The sequence below is a fragment of the Zingiber officinale genome, chromosome 5A (genome assembly GCF_018446385.1).
Source record: "Zingiber officinale cultivar Zhangliang chromosome 5A, Zo_v1.1, whole genome shotgun sequence".
Taxonomy (NCBI): domain Eukaryota; kingdom Viridiplantae; phylum Streptophyta; class Magnoliopsida; order Zingiberales; family Zingiberaceae; genus Zingiber; species Zingiber officinale.
This window is the reverse complement of record NC_055994.1, coordinates 102871788-102896914: the sequence shown is the minus strand read 5'-3', so window position 1 is coordinate 102896914 and position 25127 is coordinate 102871788. Positions and strand designations below refer to the sequence as shown.

Genomic DNA, 25127 nt, shown 5'->3' with positions numbered 1-25127 from the left:
TTGATTCGGAGCTTGTGACGACTCCTACTCCAAGGCCCGCGATCGTTGATCACTTTCGGTGGGCAATCACTAGTAGCTCAGAAATCTTTTACAAGTAAGCAATTACAAGTACTAAAAAAATAAAGTATACCGACAATAAGGAATTAGGAATTTGTTCGTCGGTTGTCGGAGTAGCAGTTGTTCATTCTTGATCTTGGTAATTGTCTTGTTGAAGCAACTGGTCAAGCTCTCAGTAAATAGCCAAGCTAGGCCTGATCCAAAAGCACTAATCTCGGGATCAGGTTTGACTCGTCGCTGATCGGTCGATGGATCCTCTAATTCGGTCGACCGATCCTGCTTGAATCAATTCGTCTTCCGGTCTAGATTCAGCTTTGGATGATTCCTCGTTCGGTCGACCGATCCCGCCATTCGGTCGTCCGATCCTAGTATCCTCGCTAGCTTATGTCATTTGATCCGATCAATCCGGCCTGATTTCAGTTATCGTATATCCACTGTTCGGTCGACCGAACCCCAGGTTCAGTCGACTGATCCTTCGATCGAACCTGTTCATTAAGCTGGAAATCTATCTGTTTGCTTAGGAGGTTCGATCGACCAATCAAGGTTAAGTCCGACCTTGCAAAACTGTTAGTTTCCTGCAAAATAGAGTTAGATAAAATAGTAAATAATATATAACTTAATATCTTGACAGCATTCGAACTATCCGGTTCTAATTTTGGATTTCCTTCGGAAATCCTAGGTTGAACCGACGCCTACTGTTCCCTCACCAGGGAACGTGTCCTCACCTACTTCTTTCAAGAGAAGTTACCTGTTGCTAGACCGGTCCTCTAGACTGACTGGACTTTCTGCCTAGGGTTACCACCCCTAGGACCTAGAGTTACCACCCCTAGGACCTAGAGTTACCTCCCCCTAGGGGTTTCCATAACCTAGGGTCACCACCCCCTAGAACCTAGGGTTACCTCCCCCTAGAACCTAGGGTTACCCCCCTAGGGTTTTCCACCTGCTTAATCACAGCTAGGACTTTCCATCACCTACGGTTACCACCCTCTAGGGTTTCCTACCTACCTAGAATCCACTAGGACTTTTGCCTAAGACAACTTATGACTTTTTTGCAAGCTCAATTAACCTTATTAGATCACAAGACAACTTAACTTTGGGCCCTTTGATATAATCAAAATCCAAGTTTGATCGTCTGGTGCTTCCTACGCCAACACATCCGAGTCAGAAATAGAAGCATACGCTAAACTAGCACTGATGGCTAGCCACGAAGATCAAAGCACCTCAGAAGCCAACATCGATGAAGGGGGAGTGACGTTAGATGAAAGCAGCGAAGCAGGGGGAGAGTCAAGCTTTAAATCCGACATGGTAAGTGAGGTATGTCTTTTACCTCCTAATCAACTCTATTTCGGTATTAAGTCTATGACTAAATCAATGTAAAAATTAAAAAGTAAAAATGATAATTTGAAAAAGGAGATCTTAGAAATAAATTTTTTTTAGCAAAATCATGTCTGATAGAAGATTTTGAAAAATTAAAACGTGAAAATATTAATTTGAAAGAACAAATAGAAAATTTAAAAAGTTTTACATGTTCAAATTTTTGTACTTCAAATTTTAGAAATTATCAAAAACTAAACTGATATTACAAATTCCACAATGGTTAAATTATAAAAGTAATAAAATCATATATCCCTAGAAAATACTTGATCAATCTAGTAGGAAGAAATCTATATTGGGTTCCCAAATCTTACTTAGAATAAATTCATTTTTTTAAAAAGGTTATAATTTGTAGAAAGAAAATTAAATGTTTAATTTCTTTAAAAAGCTTTATCTAGATGTGGTTGTTGTTCTAATATCCAATAAGACCTAGTACCTCGTCACAGCTTGGAAGCCAATTATTGAAATAAATGTTTAATTGACTAACTGTTAACTGTTAGTTTATTTTTTTTAAATAACTTCTTTTCCCAAAATTTTATATCTGTTTAATATATGTCTATTCAACCCCTATTAAAATTTTCAGAATTCTTCAAATGCTTAAAAATATTTTTCAAATATTTTTTAATTCATTTATAACTTATTAAAGTCCAAACTTTTTCAAAAAGATTATATCTTGGATTAAAAATATCTTGCAGAGTTATTTTTACAAAATTTATTTTACTATTATTGAATTTTCTATTAAAATACTAACTTTAAAAAATTCTCAAAAACTCAATTTTTGAAAATTTGATCTTTTTTACAAAAATACTTGCTTTATTATACTTTCAGAAAATTTTGAACTTCAAAACTATTTCTTTTAGAAAATAATTTACTGCTTAAAATTCAACTTATTTTAGTAAAAAAAAAATCAGAATTTTGAATATAAATTCCAAAGTTTTTTTAAGTGTTAGTCACTGTTTTTAAATTTCAAGTATAGCTTCCTTAGACTTTAAATTCAACTTATTTTAATAAAATCTCTATTTTAATGTGATCAAAGGGGGGAGAGTTAGAAGTTAAGTTTAGGGGGGAGGTATAATTTTTTATTGCATATCTACTGTTACATCTATTGTTTAATTTCATTCAATGTCTTTAATTTAATATCTTGTTTTACCCTAACTTATCTTGGGTTGATCCACATCAAAAAGGGGGAGATTGTAAGTATCTCGTGATGATTTTGATGTGATCAAGCAAGTCAAGTTAGGTTTTGTTATTATATAATACTTTGTGTCTAAGTATGCAGGAACTTAGGAGCACAAGAGGTCAAGCGAAAGACGCAGCTAGCGAGAAGGACGGCATGGGAGAGACCCGACGGGCTTGGTGCGTCCGAGGGATAAGGCGTCGCGGAAGAGTACGCTGGCGGATGAGAAGGAGGCGCGCAGTGTTTCCAAGGGATGAGAAGTCGGAGCAGAAGACTACTAGAAGGCCTGAAGATGGGTTCAGGTGAGCTCTATTCTGGATGACCAAAATCACCTAAGTGAGTGGAACCAGAACGGAAGACCCGAACCCAAGCGAGAGGAATTAGAGTGGAAGTCTTGGACCAAAAAAGTCAATTGATGTTGACTTTCTTGGTCTGTGCACCCGAACTTGGTCCAAGCACCCGAATCACCAGGGGCAGCCAGGGCGCCCACGGTACGCACCCTGGCTGCGCCCTGGGTCAACCCGGTCCGGGTGCCCAGACTAGAAATTTTATCAAAATGACATATGTCCCGAACCGTTGCGACGCAGATAAAATTCTATTAGCGTCCAGGTGCCTGGAATCCTTCTAGGCGCTCCGATCAGGGCTATAAATACAACCCTGATCCCCGAAGCTAAACACATCACTTGTAATCAATTCTTTTCTTGTTTGGCTTTGTAATTGTGTGCTTCAATGTTGTAAGAGGCTACTTCGCCTAGAGGAAAATTTTAGTGCGCTTTTTCAAGATTTTGGATTAGCAATTACCTGATTGCAAACCAAGTAAATTTGGTGTCTCTTTTTCTTAATTAGTTTCTTAATTCCTTTTATGCAAGTGTTAATTTTAATTACGCTGTAAAGTCTGAGAAAGGTGTCTTTGTGCTTGCAGGGTAATTTACCTCCCTCTTGTCAGTCGCTAAGAGACCAACAAATAGGACTTAACTTAATTCAGTTGATCAACATCAAAACTATCTCGAATACTTATAGTCATGACCATAAGCAAAAGAGAAGCACAAGAGCAAATGGAAAAAAAAGAAACTCCATCCACTTTCGTTCCCTCTCTCTTCCTTTCTTTTTGTCGTGCATTTTGCTTGGCAGTTCTATCTGTGTACATGATTGTACTATTGTATCCTAAGACATAGACGTTCGACATAGCCTCTAAGCACCACCGGAGAGGATGAATATGTTTTAAGGAAATTACGTCAAACACATACTTGGACCTCTCATTTTCCCTACTCGCTATTCCATTCAGAGTTGGCCAAATCGACACTCGGCAACTCTGCCAACTTGGTAATCGTGTGACACAACGACTCGACAACTTGACAGTTCGAGCACTCGGTAGCTCGAGTACTTGTCATCTCGACTCAACATTTGGTAGCTCAAGCACTCGACATCTCAACTCAACATCTGGAAGCTTGGGCACTCGACGTCTTGACTTAACTCTCAGCAGCTTAGGCATTCGATATCCCAACTCGGTAACTCGCTAGGGTGACACTCGACTTCCCACTCGGACTCAGGAAGCACTCAGGCCGCTTGGACTTTGTGACACTTGGGATTACCTGGGAACACCACTTAGATAATCCAACAGATTGGCCTAACTAACTTAGACTACAGTTTGAGATTATCAACTCAAATTATCTCGATAAATAAATCTAATTTTAATTATAATTTTAATTCAAATTATTTTTTTATAACTCTGACAAATATTTCCTAAATTATGAAATATTATCCAACAATAATAACTAAATAAATTAAGTGAAGTTTGAACTAAATCCAAGCTCATATCAAAGAAATCAAATCAAGTTTTGAGTAACTATTTTAATACCTTAGTTATTTTAGCCTCGCTTTAACTTAGGTCGATATAAACCCGTTTAAATAAAGTTTAACTTAGTTAAACTCGTCCAAAATATAGAAAAAGAAAGTTACGCATCTTTACAAACAAAATGAATGCATTTAAAAATTCAAAAAATATAAAAATAAAGATTATATGATTATTTAAGGGAAAAAACTAATCAATCAACCTAACAAATTTAGAAAAAAAAATTAAATAAGCGTTTTTTAAAAATTATTTTAAAATGGTATATTATTTTTAAAAATATTTAAAATATATCTTATTATATTTTTTTATATGGTAATGTTGTTTTCGGGTAAGAATATGATAAAATGTCTTTTTTATTTTTAGTTTTTAATCTTTCCCAAATATCTACCTATTAAGTTTATTGGAAGTGTAATCTGTGATTTCCCAAACAAACTGTGACTGAGTCCAGTCGGTCATTGCTGCTCCGATCGAATCGATCTGATTGCTCTCTCATTCATGGCGTTGCGCTCCGTCTTCGACGGCGGAGCCCTGCGGGCCGAGCTCGAAAGCGCCGGCATCAGTCCCAATTTCGTCCCGCTAATCTGGAAGTCTCTTTCTCTCTCTATCCTTCCCTGATTCGTCCTCTTAGGGTTTCATTCATTTCCTCTTGTGTTTCTATCATCGATCAAGCAATGGCTGCGCGATCATTCGTTTTGATCTCTGCTCGATGGCGTCAATGTGGGCAGGTACGTCCTCCAGGTCCCGGGATGCGACCTCGGCAATGTTCCCTCCCTCCCTTCAGCGGCATATCCTATTCTCCGCTCCAAGTTCCGGCCCTTTACTTCATCCCTCTCTTCCGCCATCGATTCCAAGGACCACCTCACTACCAAGCTCCTCATCACCCTCCAGGTTTCGTTCCTTGCTCTTTCTTGCGTTGCGCTTAGTTTTGGCTCCTTTTATTTTCTTGCATATTTTTCCATGCAGGATTTGTTTTAGTGGATTCTTTTGCTCTTAGTTACGGTCCATGGAAAATCTACTTTTCATTCAGCATTTACAAATAAATCATACATATGCACCAGGTAGGATATGCTTTGCTGTTGTTAAGTAGTTGTTAGTGCTACAAACTGACATTCTCGGGGATTGTTCAAGGAGGACCAAATGTTTGAATCATTCTCTCATTGGTTGGCGTATCCTCTATTCTCTCTTAACTCTCTCTCCAATTCGAGTGTAATGAGAGTATAGGGAAAGGTAGAAGCTATACTGTTTCATGCAACTGCAGCATGGCAAGTGTAATGCTGATGAGATGATGACTGAAGTAGGTGACTAGATATCTCCTCCTTTTCCCCCTTGTACATACAATCCATTAGAAGCATCATGGTTCTCCTGCAACTGTGGGAGATAAGGCGGTGCGAGTAGTTCTCATCTAGATACAATTAATTATAAGCTTCATGGAAGTTTGAGTTTCATTTCTTTTATTATATTCTGATAATAATTATAGACGACCACTTATTCTCATATTACTACTGATATAAATGAGTGCTAAATGCACAAATAAGTTCAAATCAGCTAGTTATTGAACTGTGAAAAGTTGTAGGAAGCGTATGACAGGCCACAATTCCCTATTTTGTAGTAAGGTTGAGTTTTACATAAATGAAACCTGAGCTGATTCATACCTACCTATATCACACCATGCATTCTAAGCTTGTGTTGGATGTGGAAATATAAAAATTCTATCTAGCATAAAACCACCACATCAATCAACTGATCATTATTTTAAAAAAATTCTCCACATAAACCATTTATGTGGCTGCACCAGCTTATGCAGTGAGGGATTGCATGACATCTGACTTAACGGCCACATAAGGATCATGCAGGTTTCATCAATTGCTATCTTGTTAAAGTCAAGGTGATGTTCAATTTAATATTGATTAGATTAAACTAATTTTGCCAAATAGGAAATTCTGAACAGAATAGTTTAATGGATCTATTCATTGAACATTTGCCTTAGTTTAACACTGGCTGACAACCTAATGCAACCCTTCTCTTTTATCCGGGCTTGGGACCGACCTAGTAATTCGTCATCGGCAAAATTTCTTATGGTTAAGAAGAGGGATATAAAGATTTGTAAAGATTGCAAGGTCATCTTCGGAGAAAACTTAATTACCCAACATATGTTACTAATGTTGGATATATGTCTCAATTATAATATCAATAGAAGAAAAATATACATGTCTCCTAAAATGAAGTGGTGAAAGTTAAATGTTGGGACGTAAAACATATTTAAGGAGAAGGTAGGAGTATAAACATTAGGTAAAATATATGACTACTCTTAGACAACATAAGATAAGATGTATCAAAATTGAAAATAGTAGCCAAGAGTATACTTGGTGAGTTAAAGGGGCATGCACCACCAAGTAAGGGATCTTAGTGGTGGAATAAGAAAATACAAGAGAAAGTTAACGAAAAACGAATAGCTTATAAAGAATTATCCATTTGTAAGAATGAGGAAAATATAAAAAATATATAATAGTCAAGAAAGAGTCTAATAAAACAGTGAATGAAATAAAGAATGAAACTTTTGAATGCTTATATCGAAAATTAGATATAAAAGAAGGGGAAAGAGACATTTATAGAATAGCTAGTGAAAAAGGTATTAAATGACTTACAAAATTATTTAACATGATATTGAAAATGAAAAAAAATATTTGATCAGTGAGAATAAGTACTCTAGTTCCTTTATATAGAATAGTTAAAGTGAGAGATACAAAGATAAGAGATCTTATCCAAATAAGATATATTAAAGATGAATGCAATATGGTACTAGTAAATGATGGAGAAATAAATGAGCGGTGGAAAAGTTATTTTCATCAAATTTTTAATGGAGGTTTAGGTGACCAACTTAATTTAGGTAATTAAGTAAATTAAATGAGTATATAAATTTAAATTTTTATCGTAGAATTCAAACTTCAAAAGTAGAACAAGCTTTAAATGCGATACAAAATGAAAAGTCATTAGACCTAATGATATTCTGATAGAGGTATGAAAGTGCTCAGGGAAACAAGACATTGAATGATTTACAAAATTATTTAATATGATACTCAAAACGAAAAAATGTTAAATTAATGGAGAGTAAGAACTCTAGTTCCCTTATATAAGAACAAGGGAGACGTACAAAATTGTACAAACTGGGTATTAAATTAATGAGTCATACTATGAAATTTTGGGAAAGAGTAATAGAAAAAATTAAGGAGACCACGACGATTGAAAATCAATTTGGATTCATGTTTGGAAGGTCGACAATAGAAATTATACATCTTCTCAGACAACTAATTGAAAAGTATTGGGAACAAAAGCGCAAGATCTACACATGGTATCATTGATTTAGAAAAAGTTTATGATAGAGCTCCAGAAATTATATAGAGAATTCTAGAAAAGAGAGGTGTTAGCGTAACTTATATTGAACTAGTTAAGGATACATATGAGGATGTAACGATGTGAAAACTTCAGACGGATTAACTAAAGCGTTTCTAATAAAGATAGGATTACATTAAAGATCAACACTAAGTTCCTATCTTTTTTGCGCTAATCATGAGCAAATACACATTCAAGATATCGTACCGTGCTGCATATTGTTTGCAAATGATATTGTTTTGATAGATAAAACATGTGAAGGAGTAAATGAGAAACTAGAATCTGGTCGGGAAACACTAGAAGTAAAAGATTTTAGGTTTAGTAGAGTAAAGACATGATATATGGAATTTAAGTTTAACAATATTAGACGTAGTGAGACAATTGTTAAGATAGAAGATGACGAGTTGTAGCACATTAAGTATTTAGGATATTTTTTTTGCAAAATGATAGAGCGATTGAGAGAGATGTCTTATATAGAATAAAAACAAGATTGAAATGGAGGAGAGCGTCGACTGTCTTATATGATCGTAAAGCACCTCTAAAACTTAAAGCAAAATTTTATAAAATGACGGTTAGATCTGCTATGTTATATGGTGCTGAATGATGGGCTATGACTCGAGCACATGAGAAGAAGATGAGAGTTGCAGAGATGAGGTTGTTAAAGTGGATGTGTTAACATACGAGGATTGATAGAATAAAAATGAGAGCATTAGAGAGAAAGTCGGAGTTGCATCTATTGAAGGAAAACTCTGAAAGACACGTTTAAAATGAAACAAATATATACTTAGATGACCAATAAACACTTGAGTTAGGCGATGTGAAATTATGATAAATACTCACATCAAATGAGGAAGAGGAAGACCAAAAAAGACTTGATTAACAATAATAAAACAAGATAAAATTTATTTAAGTACAGATGATGATATAGTAGGGGATAGAGCCTAATGACGTATAAGAATTCATATAGTCGACCTCACCTAGTGGGATAAGATTTGGTTGTTGTTGTTGTAGAAAATTCTGGAGCAAGTTATATATGCTCCTTACCTCAAAAGGTAAACATTTTGTTATATGAATTGTCATGGTTGACTAACATATGTATTAACGTGTCATGTAATTTGTGTTATATGCATTGCTTAGATTCATACAAAATATTTGATTAAGTTGAATGAATTAACATGATCAATTTAATTATCAAGTGATAGATGCAATTTTTTTTTCGAATGGTTGGTTGGTTGATTAATTTAGATACTTATACAATAAATGCAAACTCATATTTTTGGATGCATCATGTTTTCTAAAAGATTTTATGAACTGCATATGCACTCACATATGCATACACATGACATATGCATTATGTGGTGTCTAATTGCGTAGGGGTGTCAATTCCGATGGATCATGTGAGTTCGGGTTGGATCGAGTCGAAGCAAGAATGTTATAAGAAAATCTCAACTCGAACCTGAACTCAATCCAAAAACCCTAAACCTGAATGAATAACCTGCCTAACCAATTTTTATTTGGTTATTTTCCTATAATTCTTTACTTTATCTCAATATTTTATCATTGTTATACTAGCATTTTGCTATTTTTTGTACATAAAACATCATAATTTTTAAAATAAAATTTAATTTAACCAAAAAAACTCCTAAATCTTAAATTCGGGTCAACCCGAACCCAAACTTAACCCCAACCCCCAATTTGAACCCGAAAACCCCCAATGCTAATCTGATATTTTTCGAATCGACTTGGGTTGGGTTGGCGGGTCGGGTCAATGTTTGACACCCCTATAATTGCATACCACTAAAGTAAGTTTTCAGAAAACTTATTCAATGCCCATTAGAAGTATAAAAGTAAAATTTCTCAATATTTAACTAAATAGATAGACAAGGATTGTGCTAATGGATGTTTTAGCATTCATTCTAATTTATCTATTAAATTCTTCTTATGTATTTTAGAGAAGCTGAAATATCTTTTCTGATGTTATTTCTTTTTGTCTTATTAAAATTTAAAATACATTACGTTCTTTCATAAAAAAATTGTGTTATCAGAATGGAAATTCTGTGGAAGCTGTAATCATGAGATATGATACAAGATTAGGAAAATACAATGGAAAGCCTCGTCCTGGAGGCCCAAGATCTACCTTGTGTGTGTCATCACAGGTATAATATTCTGTTTGTTTGACTATAGTTTGCATCTTCAATATATGATAGGCTATTTTGTCCATTTTATGATCTGCTTCTAGTTAAAATTTTTACAACTTTCTTAGTTAAAGGCTAGATTCTAACCAGATTCTTTCAGGTTGGCTGCAAGATGGGTTGTAAGTTTTGTGCTACTGGCACAATGGGTTTTAAGAATAATCTTTCAACAGGAGAGATTGTGGAACAATTGGTGTATGCATCACGCTTCACAAATATTCGGAATGTTGTTTTCATGGTAGGTATATGTGTGAACTAGTTTTTTGAGACAATATCTCATCTTACTTTCACATACGTTATTTATCTCAACCATTGGATAGGCATTAGGCCACCACCTACTTGCTCAGGCAGTAGAGGATCCAGCCATGTCTCCAATGATGGGTTTATTCCTTCAGTATATCGTTGTTTAATTAATTCTATGTATCCAATGATCATGGATTTGTTCCTTAAATATAATGTTGTTGTGCATTTAATTCTTTATTTTTGTAACATCTAAAACAGAAGTTGATTTAATTAAAAAAAATCTCAATACGAACTTTAGAAACCTAAAGTTAATCAGACGAAGAAAAGAGTAATAGCACTGTTCACCATTTAAAAAGTTTTCTCCTTGTAGAGTATTCATCTTGTGACTGGATCAACTTAATTGTCTATTTCCTGTCTTCATTAGCAGGTTACTCTATTTAGCCTAAGCTTTGAGTTTTTAAAGATAGTATATTCCCACACACACACCCTCCACACACATACACACATTTTAAGCTGACATATGACACTTTTTACATGGATGATAACCATCTATTATGCCATCTCAACAAGCATTAGAATAACTTGCCTTATAGGCCTTCCTTTCTCCTTTTTCCTTTCTCCTTTCTCCTTTCTCCTTTCTCCTTTCTCCCATTGTTTCTTGAGGTCTGTTTACTTCGAGGGAATGTGGAAGCAATTCTGCAGAAGAGGGATCATGCAGTATGGATCTGGGACTTCGATGTTTACTTTAACAGAAAAATGATGGAATGAAATTGACAAAGGAGTCAGCATATTCCAAATTTGCATTAAATGCTTCTGCCTAAAATCAGGAGCGATGATGGTAGAGGAATTGCAGGTTGAAGGACAGTTATCTCTTGGTTCTTGTGATATGGTGCTTCATTTTCTGACTTTGTGCTTGGATGCGAGAACATGTTCTTTCTCTCCTGCCTCAGATTCTCTTGTGAAAAAGTCCTTGCCATGCTTGCTCCCAACATCACATCTAGGCCTGCTCTTTGCTCTTATGTCTCTATGATTGTGGCAAAGAGCACTGTTTACACCACCGCGCTCATTGTCCTGGTGGAGACTGCCGGCAAGCAGTGACTCGATAGTAATTATGTTGCATCTCTCAGAGAATTGTTTTTTCCATCCTTCCTGCATCTTATTAACTCCTATCATGATTGAGTACCAGATTTGGATTTATATATATATGCATGGATCCTCTTGTTACCATTTAGCTATATTGTATCGGTGAAATATATATATATATATATATATATATATATATATATATATATATATATATATGCATGGATCCTCTTGTTACCATTTAGCTAGATTGTATCGGTGAAATATATATATGCATGGATCCTCTTGTTACCATTTAGCTAGATTGTATCGGTGAAATATATATATATGCATGGATCCTCTTGTTACCATTTAGCTAGATTGTATCGGTGAATTTAGTTACAGTAAATGTCAGTTAAGAAAATTATGCAGAATAAATATACAATAACAACAATCAAGCATTATCCATTAGGTGGGGTCGATATATGGATCCTTCTATGCCATTGGACTTTATATCCTATTATATCATCATTTATATGTAAATAAATTTTATCTTGTTTTATTGTTGTTTACCAAATCTTTTTTTTTGTCTTCTTTGTTTGATGTGCACATTTATCATAGTTTATGCAGAATAAGCATACTGGGAAAATAAAATTTAGCTACAGTAATCATGTTTACTTAGGTAAAATTTTTAGGCAAAACCAAAAAATGGAAAAAAATAAATAAAAAGAGATAAGAATCTCATGTATACAATTAGGAAAAAAAAGAATTTAGGCTATTTAATAAATAATTTCAAAGAAGTTGAAACTATGCGATATTATACTGTGCATTTCTTTAGCTGTGAAACAATGTTTATATAGTTCCAAAGATCTAGTGAATCGATCTGGAGGTTCTTTATCATGTACATAAAACAACATGAAATCTTGTGATCATGAGATGCTGATCATATTACCTGCCCTATTCGGTTCTTTCAATTTTTAAATTGGTGTTTGAACTTGTACAGGGCATGGGAGAACCATTGAACAACTATGCTGCTTTAGTAGAAGCTATCCATATCATGACAGGATTCCCATTTCAGATATCTCCCAAAAGAATTACTGTATCAACTGTAGGTACTATCATGTAATGCTGTTTTTTTTAACTAACACTGGTGTCTTTCTAATGATAAAACTGTTCCTTCTTTCCCATATGCATACATTTGTCTTGTAATTTATTCTGGCTTTGAAGTAAACAAATCATATGACGGCTAGATTTTTTTTTCTGTTGATATCTAGACTCATTTGTTAGATAAGAGAAAAGACAGTTTCTTGTTGGCCATTCTGATTTAATGACCATTAACTTACTTTTTTTTTTTTTGTGAGAGAGATTTCTATAAGCTTAGTTCATTAGATCGAAGTAGCTTTAGAGTTTCCGATCCCTATGTATTCCATTATTCATGTAGTGTGCGCATGATCCCATATAGTATTCCCATAAACCTGATGGCATAATCCCATGTAATAGATCCTTAAATCCTATTTTTCTTTTGTTTCCACCATGGAGTGAAATGTCGGTCCGTGCCAGACGGTATTTACCGTTCCGTTGTGTTGGCAAAACCGGCACCTCACGTGTCGGAAGCGCCGTGGGAAGCTTCCAGCGGTGTTGGGAGCGTCATGGGAAACTTTCGGTGCCGTCGGACGCCCCCGCAATCCCTCGCAGCGATTCACGGCGATGTTTTTAACACAGTAAATTAAAATTTTAATTTAATTAATTTAAACAATTCTCAAGTATGTGTGATATTTCGAACAAATTTTTATAAACCCTAATTAAATTATTTCCATAAAATATATAAAAAATTTTAATTAATTTTATTAATTAATATTCTGAAAATTTATCTTTTAATGTTTTAAATTTCATTTAAAAATTATAACAATTCAGATTTATATTCTGATATTTTTTTATTATTTTAAATTTCATTTAAAAATTTAAATTTTTTTAATAAATTAGATTTATATTATGATATTTTTTTTTATTTTATAATTTTTTACTATTTACTGTTTAATTAGTTATTTTTACTATTTAAAATATATATTATTTAAATTAATAATTAATTAATTTTTTTAAAAAATTATATTTAATTATTTTTTCTAACCATATTAAGTTGTCCAACAATTGAGAAATTATATAAAATCAATATACAACTTATTTTTAAATTATACACAATAAACATATTTATTTAATAATTACTATATATAAATAAAAAAAATACCGAAACCATATCGGTACGGCACGATATGATAAACTGTATCGTTCTGGTCTGGGACCGAAATCTCGTCATTTAAACCATGGTCTCCGCCAATGCCTTTTTTAGGATGCCTCTACATGTTGATAATTATCACAATGTGCTTGAAGAAACTGAGAAGTCGTGATCATGTGTAAATTCAACAATTAAACTATGTTGCAATAACTTAGTTTCTTATATCTCATCTTTCATTGGTTTGTTTTCTCTCTTTCTCATACACAATCAGATCCTTCCTCACATAACATCATTTTTTTTCCTGTAAAAAGGAGTTAGTGATTTTTTTATTATTATTTAGGAACCACCCGTATATATATATATATATATATATATAGGAAAAATACAGACAATTAGATATCATAATTCTAGTTTTTTTTATTACTTTCCAGTTTCCGCTATTTTTGGCAAAGGAAGCTAGTTTAATCTTATTGCAATGTCTTTTCCACCATCCACTAAAAAGTTGAAACAAACAATTTTTTGTAAAAATTAAAATCTGTTACTCCTGAACTGATAACAAGCTGCCTTAAAGTGCACAGTCAATTGTCTGAAAGAATATGCAATTTGTTCCATGAATTCTCTAGGTTGGGATAATTCATGCTATCAACAAGCTACCTGGTGATCTTCCCAATGTAAATTTAGCTGTGTCATTGCATGCACCAGATCAGGATGTCCGTTGTCATATTATGCCAGCAGCACGAGCTTTTCCTATAGGAAAGCTTATGGATGCATTACAGACCTATCAAACAAACACGTAAGAACTAAAATAATATCTCCTGCATACTAACATTTTTTATATCAGAGGTTAATGATTTTCATTTTCTTTTTTCAATTTTGATTGCAGTCAGCAGAAAATTTTTATTGAGTACATCATGCTTGATGGGGTCAACGATTTGGAGCTGCATGCCCACCAGCTTGGCAAATTACTAGAAACATTTCATGTGGTAGGCCACTTGTCTATAAACATGATTTCTGGTTGTGCAAAAAGTTTAGAAAAATGATCAAGTGCATGAAACACTAGTTATCTCAATATATTGCTTACCATCTGTTGTTGTAACTTGTCAGCATCTTGTGATTCTGCACAAACTTTGTGTATGATTTTGACCAGGGGCAGATAAATTTCAAGCACAGTAGTTTACCATAGTTCAATGCCTGACAACATGAGACATTCCTGTGAAAATGAAACTGACAGATGCAATTGGGAACAATTGGACTCTATACTATCTAATGACTTGTTTTTAGTTTTCTGTTTTTTACCTTTATATCCGTACTAGATTGCTCTGATTCAACTTAGGAGGCTAGTAGCTCAAGTTGCTGTTCCACCAATCCTCCCATGCTCCATATTATCAGGATTCTCCTACAATTTTTTTTTTTTTAAATATACTAATGATTTTTTCTCATGAATCAAGGATTAGTTATTGGAGTTCTAGGTTGGAATATTACTAGTAAATCTACTGTAGAATCTATGGATGCATCTTATTTGCTCTGAGGCTAAAGAATTTGTTGGTTTGCATGCCAACAGTTGTCTTATACTCTACAAGTTCTGTTGATTGCCACTAAAAACACTTCTACTTGAGATGAAGGAATCCCGAATAGAGAGAAGGGAGGACAGAAAGTCATTTTCTTGTCTACTTAGTGTAAGAATAAAAAGTAAAGGAAAAAAAAAGAAGTAAAAGTGAGCTCTCTTGTCCCTACTTTTATTTTCTTCCAGAAGAGGGGAGAAAGGGAAGAAAAATATTAAAAAGACCAGTTTAACCTTGCAAGTCTTGAGAATGACAAAAGTTAAAGGTTAAGTTGTTATTTCCCTTCATTTCCTCTTCTTTCGTCTCCTTTCAAGTAGACAAAACAAAGAAAAACACTCTTCCTTTATCTCTTTTCTGGTCCCTTCTTCCCTGCTCCGACACTCTTCCTTTCTATCCCCCCTTGCTTCCCTTGAGTAGACACAAGATTAATCTTGCACATTAACTTTTGTTCCTGTTAATCAGTGTGAATTGTGTAGTTTCTTATAGGCTTGGCCGCTGCATTGCCGTCTGTTGGAATGAAATCCAAAGCTGCATTTCTAAAATTGTTCGGCGTATTCGATATCAAATGATTGGTTCTTGTCTAAGATATATCTTTAAATATTTTCAGTTACTTTCTTTATTTTACTTATGTGGCAAACATTAAGTTATCATCCTATACTATGTTGGTTTCCAGAAATAATTGGGACACATTGTCTTGTGTTCGATGTTAGGAAATGGTCAAGCTAATGCCATACCACATCTATCTATAATACAGAAAGGAAATATATATTGATTGGCCCAGAGAACTTTAGCCTGCTATCAGTCCTTTGTGGGACAAGCACTCTCTGAAATCCATATATCGGGGATATTTATCCATTATGCCTTTTGCAAGGACAACTGCCCTAATTTATGGCTTTACGAAGAGAACTATGTCCAAGCTCCTATAGTCAATTGTGAGAATGAGTGATGAATATGAATGCTTCACTCTTGAATTGTCATCTAACTTGGTTCATCAACTTGTGTCACTGTGTATGATTTTCTTCTCTGATTTAGAGATGCATCTGTTGTGCATGGTTGCAATTTAAGTGACACTTTCCTCTTGATGGAGCTGTGTCCTATTCAGTATCTTGTTGTGGTTCCAATTGGTATGAAAAATGGGATCCTAGAATCATGCCTATAAGTGCGTTTAGATCCTCTGCTCCGCAATCTCTGGTCCCTTCCTCAATTTGCATGTCGGATTGCTGTCTGAATCCGGCCAAAATTGGCTGTGATCTCTCTAGGTTCGCCTTCCCACCTAGGTTATAGTTTGGGTCAAGCCAAGCGGCAGGAGGCCGCCCCGGCGGTGGATGGACTGCATGGCACCCGGGGGGGGGGAGGGGCGGCCTGCCCACCGCCGATGGCCTCCAGCTGCCTAGCTCGACCCAAACTACAACTTAGGTTGGAAGGCGGACCCAGGGGAGATCGAAGCCAATTTTGGCTAGATTCTCATCGCGATCCGACGTGCAAATTGAGGAAGGAACTAGGAGGGGACCAGGGATTGCGAACTAGAGGACCTGCCCTCCCAATAAGTAGTCTACAGGATAGTGGGACTACATGTTGTTCTGTACATGCTCTGTTTCTTGATGATACGTGATCTGTTAAGTAACGTATATGCATGCATTTCCTGCTTAAGAATATGTTTAATTGGAGAGAGATGGGAGGAAAATTTCTCCCAATGGATCATCAATGTTATAATTACAAACAATCTGGTGCTTGATACATAAATCATGAATATTGTAGTGTAGGACGTTGTTCCAGGTCTATGTGAAATAAACTTATATGTCCCTTTTCTGAGCGTTTGTTCTTGTTTTTTGTTTTCTCTTATCCATCATGAGGCCACATTGAATTGTGCTGATCTTTTGCTGTATCATTTCAAAATTATATAGAATGTTTCATTTCAATAATGATATAGCAGATCAAATATGCAATTCCGTTAAACTTTAGCATATGGTCAAAGTAGACCAAACCATTAGTTTCCTTTAGGTTTGCATTTTTTTTCCTGATCTAGTCATGTCATTTATAAATAGGATTTTTAGGAATATGCAATTTGTTTGGTTAGTTGATGTTATCGTGATTTCTTAGGTGATATCTTCTGCAAGCTCCTGTTTCTAACGTTTTCCTTTATGGACAGGTCGTAAATTTGATTCCTTTCAATCCGATCGGTAGTTCCAGTTCTTTCAAGACTAGCAGCGAGCAGAGCGTAACAAGATTCCAGAAAGTTCTTAGAGGTGTGTATAATATCAGGACAACAATCCGACAAGAGATGGGTCAAGATATCAGTGGTGCCTGTGGGCAATTGGTTCTGAACCTTTCAGAACAAAGATCAACTGGTGGTGCAACTCTATTGACTGACATTGAGGATCTTCATATCTGACATTGTGGTCACTGCAGCTAGCTGGTCAAATTTTGCGCACTCAATGCCAGCTCTTTTCACAAATTTAATAGGCAAGTACTTCTGTTCAATATTAGATTTCACCTTAGCCCGAAATGCTAGCTTTCAACGTCTCATTTTCACGACAAACTGTATAATTCAGATAAATTTTACTGACTAGTAAAAAGTATTTTGCATAGTTTAGGCTCACTGAAACTTGCATGCCAAATCAATGATAGACTTTTATTGATCGGATTACATTTGATATAACTTATCTTTGTTTTATTAAATTTAATAAAATTTGTAAACTAACAAATTTGACTGAGATCAAATAGATATTTCGTGGGAAATCCTGGAAAATCCAGTATACTTACATAGAAAAAGGCCTATTGAATTAAAAGTTTAACAGTAGAAGAAAGAGATTCAATTTGTTATCAACAATACAAATTCTAGGGCATCGAGATACTTGTATTTGAAACAACAACAATTTGCATTTGAAGTATATGAATGCATCATTTCTTTTCATGTGGAAGAGATTCCTTAGTACCATTCCAGAGTATTTAACAAGCCAAATACTACCATCAAATGGTTCATTTTTATTCGATAATGAGAAATCATGACGATAGTATAATCCAAATGCAAAACCACCAAAACACACCAAAGTTAAGTTTCTAACTATTACATGAAAAAGAAAGACAGATCAATGTTTACATGATAATTTTGCTCAGGAATCTTTAGTTGACAGGATCAATGCCATCCTCAAATTCATATGATATAGGAGACAGTTCTTATCCACTCTCAGAAGCAAGCCTCCAGAAGGCAGCAGCAGCAAAGCGCAGCCAAGCTTCAGAAACAGAAAATTGAGAGAAGAAAAATTAGCAGGCATATGTGGCACTATTGAAAGATTGGATTCATTTTCTAGTAAGGGAAAAAAAACTTATATGAAGAGGGCCAGATTTTTTTGTTAAAACCTCTTGTTAAGCCATTGGAAGAGAAGAAAAATCAATCTGGACCATTAATTGGCTGTTCAGATTGATTTACATTTAATCCTTCTGATTGAATGGTTCGAAAGGTGGCTTGCACATAGGGCTATAAACGAGTCGAGCTGAGTAGAACAATAAGAGGCTTGAGCTTGGACTCGGTTCGTTGTCCTTAAGTTCGACTCGAGTTCGATTCGAGTTCGATTCGAGCTTTAGTTCTTAAGCTCGAGCTTGGTTCCTAATACAAAATTAAATAGTTCGACTTTGGCTTGAGCTCGGTTAAAAAAAAAGCTCGTGTAAAAATTAAACGAGCTTAGTTTGAGCTCTTTTAAGATAATTAATTATAATAATTAATATAAATAAGTCTCTTAACAAATACGTTTGTGAGTCTTTTAACAAAAACATTCACTAGTCTTTAAATGAATATGTTCATGAGTTCATGAATCAAATACTGTTAAGCTCGAGTTTGGCTTGATAATATTTTTGAGATCGAAATTATATTCGAGTTCAGCTCGTTAACTTAATCAATAATTTTTTTTTCGAGCGAAGATTCGAATAGTTCATAAATGACTTTGTCTCATTTAGCACCATTACTTTGCACAAAGTTTCAGTGTAGGTCCCTTCGTATAAGTATTTTGCACATTAATCTAACAATAACAGCACGAGCATGACTTTTCAATTGTCAAAAACACAAGTATGGAACAAAAATTGATGGATATTATTAGGAAAAGGGAAAAAAAAAATATTTTTTTTCCTAACATCCATAAATTTTTGCTCCGCACTCATATTATTAACAATTGAAGAGCCACAAGATGCTGGTATTGTTAGTTAAAGTGCTTTTAGGAAAAATAGTTAGAGCAAATATCAAAAGGCTATTTTTTATCTTCAAAAAGTTTTTTTTAAAAAAAATATATATATTAAAAGGACATTCCACTCTTTTTTTTTTTTCATTCAGAAATTTCTTATTTTAGGATTATTGCAGCAGCTATGGTCATAGGTGACATAATTACTCTCACTTAGTTCTCTCGGGACGATCTAGTGACTAGCACATGAAATGTTACCATCATAAGATTTGGGATTCAAATCTTCCTTATGTACTAGTCACTATTCTAAAGACTAGTAGCCGCCCGTGATTTACCTCATCCATGTTGATCCTGGGACGAGTTGACGAGGGCGCTGGGGACGAGCGTATTCACTTTTTACCATCATAATTACTCTTACTTATCAAAATTGCTATAAAAAAGTATTATTATACAACAATAACAACAACAACCAAGCATTTTCCAACTAGGTGGGGTCGGCTGTATGAATCCTTTTACGCCATTGAGCTCTATCTTCTATTATATCATCATCTATATTTAAATAAATTTTATCTTGTTTTATTGTTGCTAACCAAGTCTTTTTTGGTCTTCCTCTTCCTCGTTTGATATGCATGTTTATCATAGTTTCACATCATCTAATTAGAGCATTTATTGGTCGTCTAAGTACATGTCTGTACCATCTTAAACGTGTCTCTCAGAGTTTGTCCTCAATAGATGCAACTCCGACTTTCTCTCTAATGCTCTCATTTCTTATTTTATCCATCTTCGTATGTCCACACATTCACCTTAACATCCTCATCTCTGCAACTCTCATCTTCTGCTCATGTGCTCGAGTCATAGCCTAACATTCAGCTCCATATAACATAACAGATCTAACTGCGATTTTATAGAACTTACTTTTAAGTTTAAGAGGTACTTTACGGTCACATAAAACACCCGACGCTCTCCTCCATTTCACCCATCCTGCTTGTATTCTATGTAAGACATCTCTTTCAATCTCTCCATCATTTTGTAAAAATGATCCTAAATATTTAAATCTCTCGGTTCCGAGCAACTCGTCCTCTCCTATCTTAACAATTATTTTATTACTTCTAATATTGCTAAACTTAAATTTCATATATTCTATCTTTAATCTACTAAGCTTAAAACCTTTCCCTTCTAGTGTTTCCCTTCAAAATTCTAACTTAGCATTTACTCCTTCACGTGTCTCATCTATCAAAATAATATCATCTGCAAACAACATGCACCACGGTACCGTGTCTTGGATGTGTGTAGTGAGTTCGTCCATAATTAGTGTAAAAAGATAGGGACTTAGGGTTGATCCTTGATGTAACCCTATCTTTATTGGAAATGCTTCAGTTGCACCGCTCGAAGTCTTTACTTTGGTCGTTACATCCTTATACATATCCTTAATTAGTTCAATATATGTTACGCCAACACCTCTCTTTTCTAAAATTCTCCATATAAGTTCTCTTGGGACTATATTATAAGTTTTTTCTAAGTCAATGAATACCATGTGTAGATCTTATTTTTGCTCCTGATATTTTTCAATTAATTGTCTAAGGAGATGTATAACTTCTATTGTCGACCTTCCAAGCATGAACCCAAATTGATTTTTTGTCACTGTGGTCTCCTTCCTTAATTTTTTTCTATTACTTTTTCCCAAAGTTTCATAGTATGACTCATTAGTTTAATACCCTTATAGTTTGCACAATTTTGTATGTCTCCTTTGTTCTTATATAAGGGAACTAGAGTACTTATTCTCCATTGATGAGACATTCTTTTCGTTTTTAATATCATGCTAAATAATTTTGTAAGTCATTCAATACCTTGTTTCCCTAAGCACTTCTATACCTCTATCGGAATATCATTTAGTCCAACAGCTTTTCCATTATGCATCTCATTTAAAGTTTATTTTACTTCTGAAGTTTGAATTCTACGATAAAAATTAAAATTCCTATGCTCATTTGACCTAATTAAATTACCTAAGTTAAGTTGGTCACCTAAGCTTTCATTAAAAAGTTGATGAAAATACCTCTTCCACCGCTCTTTTATTTCTCTATCATTTACTAATACCCTATTACATTCATCTTTAATACATTTTATTTGGCTAAGATCTCTTGTTTTCGTTTCTCTCACTTTAGCTATTCTATAAATGCCTCTTTTCCCTTCTTTTGTATCCAATTTTTGATATAACCGTTCAAAAGTTTCATTTTTTTGCTTCACTCACTACTTTCTTAGCTTTTTTCTTTGCTATTATGTATTTTTTTAAGTTTTCCTCGATCTTACAAATATATAATTCTTTATAAGCTATTCGTTTTCCTTTACTTTCTCTTGTACTTTCTCATTCCACCACCAAGATTCTTTACTTAGTGGTGCATGTCCCTTTGACTCACTGAGTACACTCAGCTATTATTTTCAACTTTGATATCATCTTATCCCATGTTGTATTAGAGTCATCGTATATTTCACCTAATGCTTGTATTTCTACCTTCTCCTTAAATATATTTTATTTCCCATCCTTTAACTTCCACCACTTAATTCTAAGAATTGTATATATTTTCTCTTTTCTTAAAAAACGTATTAGCTAATATAAGATCATATGCTATCGCAAAATCTAATATAGTTTCCCCTTCCTCATTCCTCGTTCCAAACCCATAACTCCCATGTACTCTCTCATATTCCTCATTTTTCACTCTGACATGCTCATTTAGATCACCTCCTATTAAAATCATTTCATTTGGTGGAATATTTTGTAATATTTCATTTAAGTCCTATCAAAACCTTGATTTGGTAGCTTCATCTAATCCTACTTGTCGTGCATATACGCTAATTATGTTCATAGTTTCTTTCGCCACTATTATTTTAAGGACTATAATTCTATCCCCTTTTCTAACTACTCTTATAACTTTATCCTTTAACAAACTATCTACAATGACACCCACTCCATTTCTTGCTTTACTCTTTTCAGTGTACTATAATTTAAAACCCGAGTTCTCTATCATCTTTGCCTTCTCGCTTGTCCATTTTATCTCTTGTACACACAAAATACTAATTTTTCTCCTAATCATCATATCTACTACCTCCATTGATTTACCAGTGAGAGTTTCTATATTCCATGTTTCATATTTGTTCTTATCTAACTTATGGTGCGAGAACTCTTGCCTATTTAACACTACACTCAAGTTCTCATGGAGATGTAGCGGTTCTTGCTGAGACGTTACAGTCAGATCCTGTAACGCGAACTCTTGCATATTTATCACTACACCCGAGTTTTGGAGATGTAGCGGTTCTTGTCGAGACGTTACAATCGAACCCTACAACGTGTTCCTTCCGGGGAACAACCTAACATTAGCACAATAATTTAATGAATTCATTCATTGAATATTTGTCATAGTTTGACGCTGACTGGCAACCTAACACAACCCTTCTCCTTTATCCGGGCTTAGGATCGACCATGACCAATTATCATGGGCGGAGTTAAAAAGTATTATTATACCAAAATATTATTTATCGATCAAAATTACTTCAATTCCAACAATACCAATCCAACTTCATCAAAATCGCATCAACATTGTAATAGCAGCTATACTAAGGACATAATTGACTACGTATTATAATAGCTACGAAGATAACAGCTATTTCGATAGCTCTCAGAGTATAAAATATCCGGTTAGTATCCAATCTCATCCAGGTAAAAAGTCATTATGTTAGGGTAAAAAATACTCCCATAATTTATTTGTGTATATTTAATTAAGGGATCAACGAAACTGAACCCTTCTGTTCCAATACGATGACAGCGGCTACAATAATATCAAAATATTTTTGTTTTAAAATAATGCGTCCTTTTTACTTAAAAAAATAATAAGAGACACTGTTTTAATTTCCTTTTATTTTATTTTTTTCCCCCAAAGGACCTGCACTGAGAAACTCTGTGCGGACCCTTTTAGAACCATTTGATCAAACATAACTATCATCGTGGGTCCGCACTTGGCTCATCTCAACGTTAAGTAATAAACATAGCAGCATCGACGGTGAAACAACGGAAGAAAAACAAAAAAATGTTGCGGAATTAGCTGCCAGTGGTTGGTACGATAACGACAATTACGCTATCATGCGCCGGTGGCGTGGTCCCGATGGACCAGGCTGTGCTCAGCCACCAGCCGACGGCGGCGAAAGCCTGCTGTGGAGAAGACTTCGTCAACGGAGAAGAAAAAAATCCAGACAAAAATCAGAAGGATAGAACTTTTGATCAAGATCGATCGATTCGCTCGATCTCGCGGAATTATTACATTTCCTTCATCAAAAGTTCTGCCCCTTTTGATCGACTATGTACCTTCTCTCCATCGACGAAATCTTCTCCAGATGTGCCAGATCCGGCAGCAGTGCAGAACAATAGGTAGATGGAGAGAGAGAGAGAGAGAGAGAGAGAAGGATCGGGTTTCGTTACCATCCCTCGGCGAAGGAAGGTCCACTACTCTGCTGCTGGCGCGGCGGCGGCTGCTGGGCGTAGGGCGGCGGATATCCCTGCTGGGGATACCCTGCTGGCGGATATCCCTGCTGCGGATATCCCGCAGGAGGATAGCCTTGCGGCGGGTATCCCGGCGGAGGGTATGCGTCCTTGGGGTACCCCTCCGGCGGATAACCTAATCCCTCACAAACAAAATTAAAATCAATCAGAAATTCACGGCCAGCAGAAATCATTCATACCCAAATCAAAACCATCGGCATCAGTTTGAAATCGGAGATTACCTTGAGCAGGAGGGACGCCGACGGGAGGCTGTTGGTTGTAGTAGCTCATCGTCCTGCTCGATCTTCCTCCCCAAATCCGAAGCAACCAGAGCAGAACAGACGAAGATTGGCTTAGAAGACCACGATGAGAAAACTTTATACTAGTCCTTTTCGCATTTTGCCTCTAAACTTTTATTATATTATGTTTAACTTTACAAAATTCTCCGTCAAATTACCAAATGTTTTTAAAGACTCGACCTCTTTCCAAATTTATTTAAAATTTAAAAACTCCTTTTTAAGTGAGTAGGTATAGGTATGCTTGAAAAAGCGATCGTACCTTTTCCTTTTTAAAAATTCTCTTTCATCTATTTAATTTATTTAATCATTTATATTTAATTTTAAAATATACCTACAAAAAAATGTTAAATTAGAGATAGTTTTTTATAATTATATTTATTATTAAAATGAATCTTATTAATGAATGAGTAATTTATGTGGTAATCGTAGATAATAAGTTAGTTAGATTTTAACAAATATTCGAAGTACTTATTATTATTATTATTATTATTATTATTATTATTATTATTATTATTATTATTAGGGGTCTTTCGTGAAAACCTATTAATTATTAAACCGTCGGTTGTACGAAACGAACGGCTGTGATGGGATATTGGGATGAGATGTTGGGAGCGTGAGGATTGGGCCGTCCATTTCAAAGTTGACGGTCAAGGGTGGGGACGATGATTATGGGGCGGCCGCTTTCTATGGTTCAATTTTTTTATGTTGTCCGTAGCTAATGATAAAAATTCATGCGAGCATATTCCCACTAAAATTAAAATACTATATAATAATAATATATATATTAATAATTTGAAGCAATTTTGTTATTTTGAATTATATTATTAGACTCGGTCAAATGGCTGCTCTTTCTAACAAGCGGGTCAAAGACGAAGGAAGAAACGAAGCACGAATCAGCGTGCCGCGAAAGCGACCGACGTCAAATCCTTAACTTTTAATATTTACCCATTTATATATTTTTATTTACATTTCTACACGCGCATTTG

General features: G+C 34.9%; 2 protein-coding genes across 2 annotated transcripts; one reads left to right on the top strand and one right to left on the bottom strand.

The window, feature by feature from the left end:
* Positions 1-4867: 4867 nt before the first annotated feature.
* On the top strand, positions 4868-17741 carry LOC121981278 (dual-specificity RNA methyltransferase RlmN-like). Its single transcript, XM_042533722.1, has 8 exons — positions 4868-5047; positions 5186-5348; positions 9896-10006; positions 10146-10280; positions 12351-12455; positions 14204-14373; positions 14464-14563; positions 17292-17741. The coding sequence occupies exons 1-8, from the start codon at positions 4956-4958 to the stop codon at positions 17532-17534; spliced, it is 1119 nt and encodes a 372-aa protein (XP_042389656.1). The 5' UTR covers positions 4868-4955; the 3' UTR covers positions 17535-17741.
* Positions 17742-18104: 363 nt separating this feature from the next.
* On the bottom strand, positions 18105-24241 carry LOC121981279 (cysteine-rich and transmembrane domain-containing protein WIH2-like). Its single transcript, XM_042533723.1, has 3 exons — positions 24085-24241; positions 23783-23978; positions 18105-18375 (listed from the first exon to the last, which is right to left on the bottom strand). The coding sequence occupies exons 1-3, from the start codon at positions 24131-24133 to the stop codon at positions 18330-18332; spliced, it is 291 nt and encodes a 96-aa protein (XP_042389657.1). The 5' UTR covers positions 24134-24241; the 3' UTR covers positions 18105-18329.
* Between the last annotated feature and the right edge of the window lie 886 nt (positions 24242-25127).